The following is a 13187-nucleotide window of genomic DNA, read 5'->3' as shown; positions in this document are numbered from 1 at the left end:
TGCTCTTTGGCAAAATGAGCTTCATCTTTAACTGGACACAGTGAGAAACCCTAAAAACAATTACGCCAAGCGCGTCTCGTGAGAAACACGTTGCATTATCAAAGTGATGCATCAGCATATTTTCCAGTAACAACTTTAATTTGCTGCAATTGTTTTGATCCCAATAAGCCGTTTTCCTTAAATGTATTCATCATTACACATACTCGGAGGAACGCGTCTGCAGTATGCACAGTATAATGAGATTCATTCAGCATCGGTGCATTTTTGTGCTGGTGTCTATTAGCCAAAGGCATGAAAAAGTGCATCCGTACGATAGTGCTCTCCATCCAAATTTGCTTACCCTCCCTCCTCGGAGTATTTGTGACCAAATGCCAAGATGTCGGAGGCTCTTCCGCTGCCGTCACACACGACTACAGGGACCGGCGGGGTGTCCCTGAGGTACTCCAACACGATGGAGATCACATTAGGGCCTCCTTCCACAATGAGAGCCACCACTGGTACGCCCTGGCCAATACCTGGATACAAATAAAACAGAAAGCACAATTTAGAATCTGTCAAATCTGAAAAGCATTACAAATTGAACAGTGGCAAGATATTCTATTTTTCCCCTCAGTTCAGTCCATGTTTTTTGTTGTAACAGAATATCTATCCATTGAGGCATGGCGGCTCTCAGTATCCGCCCCCGCCTATTTAACGGTTTGGGTCCAATCCATTCCCTAAACCCGCCACCCCTCTTGTCTTGTTTGACATGCTATTTCTTCTCGCCGTTTTGACTCTTGCAATTCAAAAAGCTACGCCTTGCTGGATCGTCCCTGCGCCGCACTCTCGGGTCTGCATAATTCACACGGCCTCTCGCGCGTGGAAAGACACGGACGACGGGCGTTACATAAGGAGAATATTTTCGGGACTTCATCTGCTTCAAAGAGTTCAAACGTCACTGCGCCGTGACACGTCACAAGATCAGACGAGGGCGGGACACCAAAATGGACGCAAGCGTAAGGAAGCTGATCTCTTCCGTCTTGCTCTTTGCACGTTTGGGGTTGTTTTGATGGCTGCGGAGGCAAATTATCGTTCAAGTCAAAGCCACAAATGAGGAGGGGAAGCACAGCTGCGGCAGGTTTAATAGTGCGAAAAGCACAACAAGCAAAACAAAACCACAAAAGTCATGAAATTATCCTGAGCTTCACTAACTACAACAACATTTACATTGGAACGACTTTAGAATAAAAAAATAGCAACATTTTATACAACTTGCTCGCTCACCTTCCATCCAGTCATTTATTTATTTATTTATGTGCGTGTTTATTTAGTTAATTATGTATTTATTTATTTATTTATGTGTTTATTTATTTATTGGACAAAGGTTTTTTTATGACAGACAAGTTTGGTTAGCATTCACTGGCTTGGCTTGTTTAGCATCTGAGCGTGTCTTACTTCTTGCTTGAGGTTATTCCAGATATTCAACACAATACTTGCTACTAAGTAAATTATTGATGACAATAACAAACACGTCCTGGATGGGGAATGTCTTGTAGAAATCCTAATAAAACATTGCCTTAGGTTAATTTACTTTAAAAATAATTGTATATAATAGAAATATCAATGTTTGGGAATAACTTCTCTCCATCAGTGTTTGCTGTGTTGCTTTGATTGATTGGCTTCGACTTCTTTCCGCCGGCGTGCCACGAAATAATCTTTAATGGCAACTGAAAAAGTACATGACGGAAAATCATACCATCATATTGCTTTGATTCACATCAGCCAGCCACCCTAGGACTGCTAACGTGATCTTCTCTGTGTTTAATTAAATCAGCTCCTGAAGGCTTGAGAAAGATCAAAGGCAGTATTATTTTCTCTTGAAAAAAAGATCAGAACTCGGTAAAAGGTGTGTTATTCAAAAAAGAACATATTATGTTAGTGCTAACCTTTTATCACTGCGGTATATGGCGAGCGAGTCATAAATGAAGACTCTGGTGACCTTTTCCCTTCTGGTGGAAAAGATTTGGTATTCCGCAGTCCGCGCTGCTGACCACGCACTCGCATTCTTTCCACATCATGTCGCATTTCGCCATCGTAGCAAAAAGTGAGGCTCGGACGACGACGGAGTACTTCAAAAAGTTTGCCTCGGTTCTGTTCCACGAGGCTCTTGACTTTCCCGGTGCCGTCGCTTAATTTTAATCTTCCATCTATGGGCCGGTCCACGAACGAGGTCACCGTGTCACGGCTAATCTGCAACGCAAGGCCTGATGCCTTTCGAGATTCAATTACCTGGCCTACTTCATCTTTATTTATTTATTTTCATCATGTTCTGTGATTAATCAAACTGCCCGTGGAGAAAGGTCAGCGAAGGTTACCTGGAGTGAAAACACCCTATTATATTATTATTAATATATATATTATATACATTCCCAATAATTGAAGTGCAATTGGAAGGTGCCTTCATCGTACTGGTAGACTTTATTTGAACTATTTTATTTATTTTATTTAATATTATTTATTTATCTATCTTGTTTTGTTATAATAAGATCTAAGCCATGTCACAAATGGACAATTTGCAACCTATTACTGCACAGAGTAAAGGTAATTGATTTAAAAATAATTGATTTCTGCTTATAATGTCATTTTTACAGTGCGACATAATAAAACCCAGCGCAGGACATCTTTCACCTAGCAGCCTCTCTTTCACCACACGTGCAGTCAAACCTTTCACTCTGTAATTTCTTCATTCCTTTAATTGGCTGGCAGGCTACAGCGGGATGCAGCAGGGAGCCGTGCTGTGAGGAAAATTGATACCGCCAATACTTGATTTTGTGGGCAGGTAATCAAATTAATAACTGTCGACTAACCCAAGAGTGAAGGCGAAGGAAGCAAAAATATACTCCAGCAGTACTTCTCCGTTTCGCTCAGTCATTTGTGATACAGCTCACTTGTATTTGAAGGTACCAATGAAATCCAACAATCTAAAAAATATGAATAACGTGAGACTGGACCACATACTTCAAAACAGCCTCACATGGAGTAGAATTTCCAATCCTGGCTATTTTGGCTAAAATGCACAACACGCCTCCTTAAAATGTTTCAACGGGGACATCAGATAAAGACGAACAGTGCCGAATGTCAGATGAGCTGGCTTTAAACTTTTGTAGCAGTACTGCTTATCTCGTCGGGCAGATCCCGAAAGGCTCCTCCTCGGATCCGATAAAGAAAAAAACGAAGTTTAAGCGGGGGGAAATTGGGAATCCCATCAGGCACTTTACATTGCTCGGATGATGAATGTGTGACGACTGGGCGTCCCTTTGCCTTCCCAGCCCCTTTTGTATGATTCCAGGCATAGGATGACAAAGGGAAGTCCATGAGTCACATGACTGGAGGGTGAGCAGAGAGAATATTTTTTTTGGGTGATATTAAAGCAAAGGTCCGCCTCATGTTATTATTTTTAAAATGCATTGGTGTCCTTGTCTTGAAAATAAATGGAGACATATTGGCAAAAGCCTTTTTGGCATTTATAAACGGTGTTTGCGTGCATGTTGACAACAAAAGGAGGGAGCAGAAAATAAATCATGCCTTCCCCAATCCAGGTCTGTGTCCCTGACACATTTGAAACAATATGGTGGGAGGCTGTTGAAAAATGCATTTCAAGAGGGAACGGGCGGGCTCCAGCTTTGTGTCTGAGTGTGAGAGAGCAAGAGCGAAAATGAGAGAAATGCATTTTGTGTTGGTGACAATCCATTTGGGTTCCCGCCAAGGTCTTAAATGAACATTGAAAATTGATAAATGCAGTGTGACAGGGGCTCAATAGCGAATGAAGAGCGTGCACATGAGCAAATACACATTAATAGAGTGTAAACACACAGTACACGCTCCAAAAATACAAATGAGCTATTGCTGCCCTCTTCTCAACATGCTGTAAGCTCAATTCAAAGTGGATACGTGGAAAATACTGATATTAACTATGCCTCTCAAAATGCATTCAGTCTGTCAACTGCCTCAGTAAAAATAAAAAATAAAAAGATAAATTTAAAAAAATAAATAAATAAATGTTTTTTATAAAAAAAAAAAACACACACCACCTTTTAGCATTCACTGTGTCAATCATACACACGTATGAGTGTGACTCACGCGTGTTGATCTTCTGCAAGGAGATGTGTTTCTCCAACTGTCGCCGCAGCCTGACCTCGGCGCCGTACTTCCCCGTGGTGCCGTTGTCGGCCAGGATGAAGTGCGAGTGGAGGCTGTTGAGAACCGTCAGCTTGCTCATTGGGTTGGACATGGTCTGATACGGACGCACCACCTGCAGAAAACATCAAAAAAGGATTGTGTTCACTGTCTTAGCAGAAAAAAAACTTACACTCCGCCGTGACTATAAATACTATCAATGGTCTATAAAATTGTCTACTTAACATTGTATCCTAATTAACATGAAAAAAAAAATGCTGAGTAATCATTCTCATTGTTTTACCTTTGCAAACGTTTTCACTCTTTAGAAAACTTCAACCGCAGTGTCGGTTCTCGCTTTCTCACTTACGTCTTTACCAACGAGATCCTCCTGATTTTCCACGATGCCCCAGGGAGCAATGCCGATGGTGCAGATTTTTCCCCTGGACTTGGAGGCGTGGTCTTTTAGCGCATCACCCACATGGCGAATGACCCCTAACAGAACACATTGGTGATGAAACTCACATTTCTCTCATTCACATTCAATAATTGATTCCATTTGGTGAGGTGTGGTATTTCACCTGTATTGACCCCTCCGGTGAAGATCCAGGCTCCGGTGGTCATGGCAGCCTTGATGAGCCCTTTGCCAAAAACCTGCTTGAGTTTAGGCTGCAGTTCAAAGTTCTGCAGCCCCCCGTGGACTGAGATGAGAAGCTTGGGCAGCTCCAGCTGCCACTCCTTGGTCATCAGATGCAGCAGCAGGTCCGGCTTGGTGTCGTAAGACACTCGCACGTACTGCAGATGGTTGGACACGTGATCAGTGATTGTGCTGATGCGGGAAAACCTTTCTTGTGGGTTTTTTTGAAGATGCAAACATGCCAGACAGATGTTTGCTATAATTGGAGGCCGTGTGTATTATCCAAACATCTGTTGATTTGATCTAATTCATCCACAGATACCCAAACTAACATATGCATGGCATGAATAATTCAATCGTGAAAAAAAATGAGCTCCGATTCACCTGTTATCATCTACACGGAACGCATGGAGGCTACGGCGACCGCTGACAGTGAATCAGATGCAAAAGTCATTTGAAACAAATTCATTTTCACTTCTAATTCTCTTCAAAGTACAGAGACTTAATTGATTATTCTCTCTTGAATTATTCCGATGATGAATGGGGAGCCAACATGTTGTTTTTTTTTCATGGCGAGCTTCTCCTACAGTTGGCAAGATATTGAGTTCTGTGACAATATACATACCAAAGACTCAACTGAAAAAAAGTTTCTAGGTTTGTCTGCTCGTTGTTATTCAGCGAGAGAACGTGGATTGGTTTCAGAACAGTGACTTGGATGTGCATAGGTGTCAAACTCCAGGCCTGGGGGCCAGATACGGCCCGCCACATCATTTTATGTGTCCCGCGAAGACAAATTTGTGTCATTACTAAAATTACAAATTGTCTTCACTTTTTAAAATTAGATTCTGCTAGCAATTTGTATTACCATTTATCTTTTTAAACTATTTGAATAGTTTTTACTCGTCTCTGATCTCAAAACTAGTTATTCATCAGTTTGTTGTGGAGCCTCTATCTTCTCTGTATATAGAAGATGTTGACAGTCATAATGGCCCTCGGAGGGAACCAAACTACAATGCGGCCCGCGACAAAAATGACTTTGACACTCCTGATCTAGCGTATGTGCAGTAGGTGTTCACCATGGCTTTGTTGGAATGTCCTCCTCCCTGGAACTCAATGGTGCCGAACGCATCCGTCGGGCTGAGCTGAGTGTGTTTGCTGATGGACCACTTCTCAGACAGAGCGTCATTCTTGGCCGGCCGTTCCGCTTTATCATTGTGACTGGATGAGATGCCGGGGGGAAGGCCCACATGCTGTCCTATCAGGCGACCGCAGCAGCACCTGTGTGAGATCAGAACCCGACTTGATACGTTTCTTTAAGGTCAAAAGGTGGTCGTGCGCTTGTGCGTCTGTCAAGGGCAAAGTGTGTAAAAATGAAGTGACAGCCCGTCAAGAGATTGATGTCCGTCGACGAGGGGTTTGAAGGTTCCGATGGACCCTTGCACTCTGTTATCAGCCCGATCTCTTTTGATTTGCTGCTCTCGACACTCCTTGTCCCTCTGCACAAGCTATTAAAGTGAAAGTTATATGGAAGCGGCTATTGCATTACAAGTTTGGTTTTTATTTGGATCGTATTTGTTTTTCAATCCCACGCGATGAATGAAGTAAGAGAAAGCGGCTTGGACTTTGATTCTGTCGACACTTGATATTTCCGTCTCGGTTGCTTTTCCTTTACCTCCCGCAAAGCGAGTGTTTGTTTTCTCACTTGAAAGAAAAGATGTGGTCTCGAGGGAAATTGCTTCGACATCATTGTATGATAATCCCTTACCCAAACAAAGTGTAGCGTACTGAAGCTTGCCTGGTTGCTGGTAGGAGAGGAATTAAAATCTCGTCTTTTTAAATTTCACTTCGGAGCGGCGACAGCTGTTGCGCATCGCATTACAGAAATCAGTTCGGCGTCATGACAGCAATGCGGGAAATAGATTTGCCGATGAATCGAAACCTGGTGAATCATTTAGCGAAGACGGAATTTGAAACAATTGCAAAGGAAATCTTTTTCATCCATATTCAAAGTGAATAATCACAATCATTAGTTCTGTCAGACGTCTTCTGGTGAATCGGCACCTCATAATGAATTTTGGCGAGAAACGGTCGTCTGTTATTGTTCGTGGTGCCCTCGGGCTAGGTCTCCGTTGTCGTCTGAATGTTTGAGTGAGGCTGCTGATGTGAAAAGACAAGAGTGTCAGACCCTCCACAAATGTCAATCAAGTTGTAAATGTCAAACTTTGTGTACTAGTTGCTATATGTCAGTAAGTCTGTGTACGCTCCAAAGCGAGCTTAGTCGCTCCTATCACAGAAGGCCAAACTCTCTCCAATCACAATCTAGGAGATCACCGCTGGGTCGGGAAATTGAGGGGGCGCGACTGAGTTCACCCCTTCGTCCAGAATCCGTGCTGGTGAGAGCCAAGAGAGATGTGTCCGCCTTATCAGTCAACCCCTCCTGCTTGTTGGTGGATGATGATAACGAGGGGGGGGGGGCAAATTGAGCTCGCCATCTCTTCTTCCGGTCCGAGTGATAGCCTCTGTCTTCACACTGGGGGGGATCATTCATCTGACAACTCCTCTTGTACAGATAACAGCGATGCCTTCGCACACGTGGATGCCTTCAGGAGCCGCTTCTTCACCCGTGGCTCTGACATTTGACACAGGCACATCTTAGGTGTGCTTCATCGGCGAGGCCTTGGAAAGGAGCCCGATTGTTCATGTTGCTGTTTTTCTTTTTCATGAGGTCTGTGCTTACGGGGCTGCCACTTTTCAGTCGTACGCTGACGCAAGAAGATGTGTCTGCCAGTCACAGAGGCTTTGCATGAACTCGTAAATACAGGCTAGCTCACAGGTGACGCTTATGTTTATTCGGTTTGGGACAATTTGCTTTCAGCAAACTGCGCTTGTGTAAAATAACAACTCTGGGCAACATGACAAGAGGAGAAAAAAAAAATGCTTTTTCCTACTTCACTTTTCATCATCATTATTGTTTCACACTGCCTGCACTGCCGAGAGGAGGAGAAAATGACGCTCGGACAGCCATCGATGAAATCATCCAGTCGTGGACGGAGGCCTCTTAAATCATATTAAGCTCGGAGTTTAGACATAAATAATTTGTAAAATGTCACGCACGAAAAATATGGTAACAATAATCCCAGCAACTACTTGAAGCGCTTATAGCAAGCAGTCTATACTCGTTTCTGCAATTGTGCTTACCTATGGGGGTCTTTGGCGCTCACAATGATATGAACGCATTCTCTCTTGCTGAACACTCTCTCTATCCATGATTTCTGCGCCTGTGGACACAAAAAAAAAAGAACATTAAGGTTAATGGCACAGTGGGTGTCAATAGGACAAAAAGAAAAGAAAATTGAGTTCACCTTAAAATGCTTTTTTGGAAATGCTTGCACAATGGTAAATGGGACTTTTTGGGGAGTAATTACCCATGATGCAGCAGGACCTCACACTGAGAGCATACTGTACATACAAATTCATGTTGTCTTCTTAGACAAGCAATTTGGTGACACAAACCTCCACCTCCAAACATTTTAGAAACAAGCACACTGGAAAAAAGCCCACATAGCTGTAAATGAAGTCCCTCACACATTATTTAAAACCTCGGACAAAAAAAAAGAAAAGAAAAATGCTTCATGTTGGGAGTTGAGCCCAAACCGGCTGAGCAAAGTTGCTGAGAGAGAGAGCGAGAGCAAGAAAGACAGAAAGCGGATGTTTAAATGCACTGAGGCGGTAAATGATGTCAGTCTATGTTGCATTGCAGCCAGCAACGTGCGTGTGTGTGCGTGTGTGTGTGTGTGTGTGTGTGTGTTTGTGTGTGCGCGCTTACTGATATTTTATGCATGCAAGGAAGCCATCATACAACTAGGAAAGAAATTTGAATAAGTGCATTGCAATCATGATGAGAGCAGTGTGCAATATTTTGGTTGCCTCATTTTGTTTCATTAGAGAGTTAACAAATTGGGAAAGGAAATTCCAAAGTGTCAATGTAAACCGTAAAAGAAGAACTCTTGCATCGGATATCATCAATATGTAAATAGACCTTGTGCGGCCGAGCGCGTGCCGACAACATACAAATTAGCGGGCTGCGTTATGCAGTCACAATGGAATTGCACATGTGGTCGTCGTGTTCGTTGGTTGCAGGTCTGAGTGACAGAAACGCACGCGGGCCAATTATCCTGCTGCACACGTGCACGGCGGCTCGACATTAAAAACCCCGCGGCACGGGATTACGGTTGATATACAACTGTTTAGATAATCCCAAAATACATGTGCAATTCCTAGATAAATAAAGAATCCATATCACATGAAAGAAAAGACTGTGCTGATCTTTTTAGTTGATTTGGCTAATTTTACACAGCATTATAAATTGACCAAAAATATTATATTTTTATACTTTTACTTTTTTATACAGTATTATAAATTTATAATTAATATTGATTAAAATATATATAAATATTTTATATAAAATATTATACGATTTAATTAATATTGATTTGATATATTACCGCTCAAGACTTCTATGATTGACAAAGTCTGCAACAAAAGTGAACTATATTGTGATAATTGCGTTAAGATTAAGGATTACATATCCAAAGGGAGATCTGGAGCAACAAAATGGTCCTGCCCGCTGTTCGTTCTGGGACAGCAAGGCTGGTTCATCTCCCAGCCAGCAGTGCGGACGGAGACTTGCTTGTACAAGCCTTTGACTGCTGCCGCCTCTACAACAACACCAGCCACATCCGCTTGACTGACCCTGTCACACCACGGCACCACTAAACCCACCGCAAACCCGCCACAAACCGGACTGGACCAATGTTGGCACATCGACCCTAACACCGTACTCAGACCGTAACGCTTTAGGAGAGGGACTGACCATCATCCTGTGACCAACACTCGATCGACTTAGTGGGCCACCAAAAGAAATAACCCGATTGTTTCTACAACTTGACTTATGTGAGCAACTGAGCATGTATTTTCCACCTCAACAACTGCTTCCTCTGCCTCTACTTTCTTATTAGCAGTGGCGGGAAGCTGAATAAAGAAATAGACATAGCCAATCAACATCCTAATCTCAATATCCCCCTCTTGGCTACTTTGAACAATTTAAGAAAACTCACCTCCTACTTGATATGTAGCCAAGATGCAACACTGACATCGACCATTTCTCACAATAAAGAACAGAGAACTGTCTTGTGAACACGCCGAGAACAGTCTTCCAAAAAACGTACGTGAGAATGAGTCTCTTTGTAAACTGGAACGGCTTGTTAACTTTTCCCCTGACTCTGATGCGTTTCCGTGATAGGAGCACAAAAAGCACCTTGGGACATTTTCCGAGCCAAGCCTTCACAAGTGACCAACCGATGCGGACTTTGTTTAAGCTAGCTGCAGACAGAAAAATTCCCTTGAAGATGAATAAATGATATTTTGATGCTTCCATGAATCTATCCTATCAAAAAGGGAGAGCAAACACATAAATATAGTTAGAAGATGAAATGACAGTAACATAAAAGAAGCTTTAGAGCTTATCTGTCATTGGTTGAATAACACAGGCCGCTAAATAAAACATTTGGACAAAATAGTGGACAAAAGACAAGTCAAACTTTATCCCGGCCATTTTGGGTATCAACTTACCTGAGTTTTGATGCGGGTTGCATTCTTGTGGGCTTTCCCTTATACAGCAGACTCCAGGTAGCATTTTGACACATGATTCTTGCCGGAAGCTATAATGAGCGTATTAGTGTGCGTGTTCACGGTGCTAAGGGCGCACACTGAGCCAGCCCTAAAGCCAAACTGATCAGTCTCCTCCCCATGCAGAGTACCAAACAGCCCAGATATCTGCTTTTACAAAGAAGTTATGCTCAACTTGGATATTATTCATGGAAGTCGAAGCAAACGGCATTCTTGGAAAAGCAGCGCTAGCTTAGAAATATGTTACAGTTGTTTTTCGCTAGCTTGACTGCAATGAATTCTTGTAAATTGGCAAATTAATTGTGTTTATGTTTGAGAAGAAATCAAATGTTGCTTCCTCACAAAAATTTAAATCAACGACAGTGAGCTTTATTGGGTATGATTGCTTTGTTTTGCTGTGGCGCAACCGTCATTATAACTTCCTGGAAACTTGTTTTATGAATTGTTGTTTGTTTTCTTCACATTTTAGTCAATGGTTATGTTTCAGAAAAAGCCTTTTAGCTTTTATTTTTTGTGTCTTCACCGGTTGCCTCATTCCTCATCTAGACATTGTTTTTTTTCCGAGGTGACTTTCTTCAAGCCTCTTGGTTAAAATAGCCTTGTGGTTTGGGGTTATTGTATTAACAAGTGACCCAGTTTCAGCTCTCGCAGTGTAAATCCAGACCTTAAATAAGAAAAATGCGAAAAAGTCAATCTTGCTTGAAGGAGAACATACATACGGTGTGTTTTTTTCTTACGCTCTCAAACGTACCCTTACAGAACGGAACCTTTCACAAGCTTGTAATTCGTTTTAATTGAGGACATTGCACCCGCCAAATCCCTTGCACTCAGCTGCTTCTCTTCATCCTTGTCCCCACTATAAGATGATACTTGTGTGAAGCTTGCGGTTTGTTCAGAAAAATAGCGTGCTTGAAACAAAAACAACAAACGAATGAAACACAAACCCCCCAAGGTTAGCTTTCATTTCCATACATGCACATTTATCTGGGAACACTGCACATTCTCGTCGCCACTTGGAAAAGTGTAGGCAGTGTGCGCAAAATGCATTTGCTGACAATAAAAGCTATTTTGGGCTTTACCCCTTTTTGCCTCATGCAACCGTATAAGCTGGCGTTAGGCAGTGACCTTCAAGAGATCCCAATCTGGGCATGCCGGTGTATAGGGTAAACAACGTTTACAATGACTCATATTCAGATCCTGACCCGTAATGAATTTTGGGCTGACATTAAGGATGTCATTGCACACAGTCCAAAGCTAATGTCACCGTCAACAATCCGTATGTGGTTGGGACCAGAGGAAGCTAGCCTTAATGCTATCATTACAAACAAGCTAACTTTGAAGCAAGTGTACTTAATGTTTCTTTTATTAATGCAAGATAAGCCACTTGAATCAGACTTTGCCATCCGTACGACATCTCTTTTGAGGTTCATTCATTTGCCAGCCAATTTGGTGGAGAGGTGGAATCAATGTGATCAGTATCTCAACAGTGACGAGCTGTTCAATGACTTCAATGAGGCACACTGATTCAGTCACGGAGATCTCAAAATTCACTTGTGGGTTATCAGTGAACCCTCCACTGACCTTGAGAGAACCTTCAAATTGGGATTTTGCCTATTAAAAGGTCATACGGTGCACCTTGGAAAGCGTGTCCTTCGGATGATTGTAAATCAAAGCACAGTGCAGAGAAGATAAGAAGAAGTCACAGAAGAATTGCCCACAGAGTTTCAAGGAAAACACTCATTGGAAGTAGAAGGACGTATTCTAGGAACACTCGGAAAAAAGAATTGTGTGCGCCATGAGTTGATGGTAGCTTTTTCTTGTTTTTTTTTTTACTTATTGCCTCAAAAAGTGTACTAACAGATGCCGTGTGTCAACTAATTGACGTCTGTGTCTTCCACATAAATAATCAGTGCACCTTAACAGGCCCTCCTTCGGGGAAACAAGATGGCAATAATTACTGTCATTTCATTATTCTTACTTTGACCACCAGTTGTGCCGGAAGACATGGCTACCACAATGGAAGATGAAATCGATGATGGGGATTAAAGAGAAAGTAAACAGAACAACAATTTCATGTCAGAGAGCACACTTAGCTGTTAGTGAATCAGTATTGGCCTAAAAAAATCATTGATACTATCAAAGAAATATTCATTTAAAATATTTTGGTGACACATCAGACACAGCAGTTCCCTCCCCCTACATCTGAAAATCCTGTACAGCGATCATAGCAGAAACGATTTTGCAAATGAGCACGCTTGCTTATTTTAGCTGCCGTTGTGGCGGACACATCTCCCAGGGATAGAATAAGCAGTTCCCTTTCCCACAGGCTTCGGTTAATCCGAGCTGAGCATCTGGCCGAACAGAGGCTAATCGACACTGGCGTGGCCATTCTGCCTGTGGTGGGAGGCGATGGAGGGGGGGCACTTGGGATTTAGAGGGGTGGGGCCGGTGCACTTAAGGTGCAGGGACGGAAGAAAAGGTCAGAAGTAGAGACGGGAGGATGGAGAGACGGGAGGTTGATCATCACCTGTTTGACAAAGCAAATGTGTGTGTGCGAGCGAGGTGGTTCAGGCCAAGTGCTGTAAAATTGCCTCTTATGGAGCCTCTGCACTAGAGGGATTTTGGGATGTGCATGTGTGGAATAGAGTTTAAAAAAGGAGCCACGTAGAGCAGAGTGTAAAAAAAAAAAGGTCTTCTGTAGCGCAGA

At 42.6% G+C, this 13187-nt stretch overlaps 1 protein-coding gene across 9 annotated transcripts in view; it reads right to left on the bottom strand.

Moving 5' to 3' along the window:
• Window positions 1-13187, bottom strand: part of trpm3 (transient receptor potential cation channel, subfamily M, member 3) — a 59782-nt gene that overhangs the window by 29320 nt on the left and 17275 nt on the right. For all 9 annotated transcript variants that reach the window (XM_037258505.1, XM_037258510.1, XM_037258509.1 and 6 more), the window contains exons 2-7: window positions 7991-8070; window positions 5869-6070; window positions 4737-4950; window positions 4526-4650; window positions 4120-4291; window positions 341-515 (exon numbers count right to left, since the gene is read on the bottom strand). In XM_037258505.1, the coding sequence (XP_037114400.1) occupies window positions 341-515; window positions 4120-4291; window positions 4526-4650; window positions 4737-4950; window positions 5869-6070; window positions 7991-8070 (968 nt within the window). The remainder of the gene's footprint in view (window positions 1-340; window positions 516-4119; window positions 4292-4525; window positions 4651-4736; window positions 4951-5868; window positions 6071-7990; window positions 8071-13187) is intronic.

Source organism: Syngnathus acus, chromosome 9 (genome assembly GCF_901709675.1).
Source record: "Syngnathus acus chromosome 9, fSynAcu1.2, whole genome shotgun sequence".
NCBI lineage: Eukaryota > Metazoa > Chordata > Actinopteri > Syngnathiformes > Syngnathidae > Syngnathus > Syngnathus acus.
This window is presented reverse-complemented; position numbering and strand designations above follow the sequence as displayed.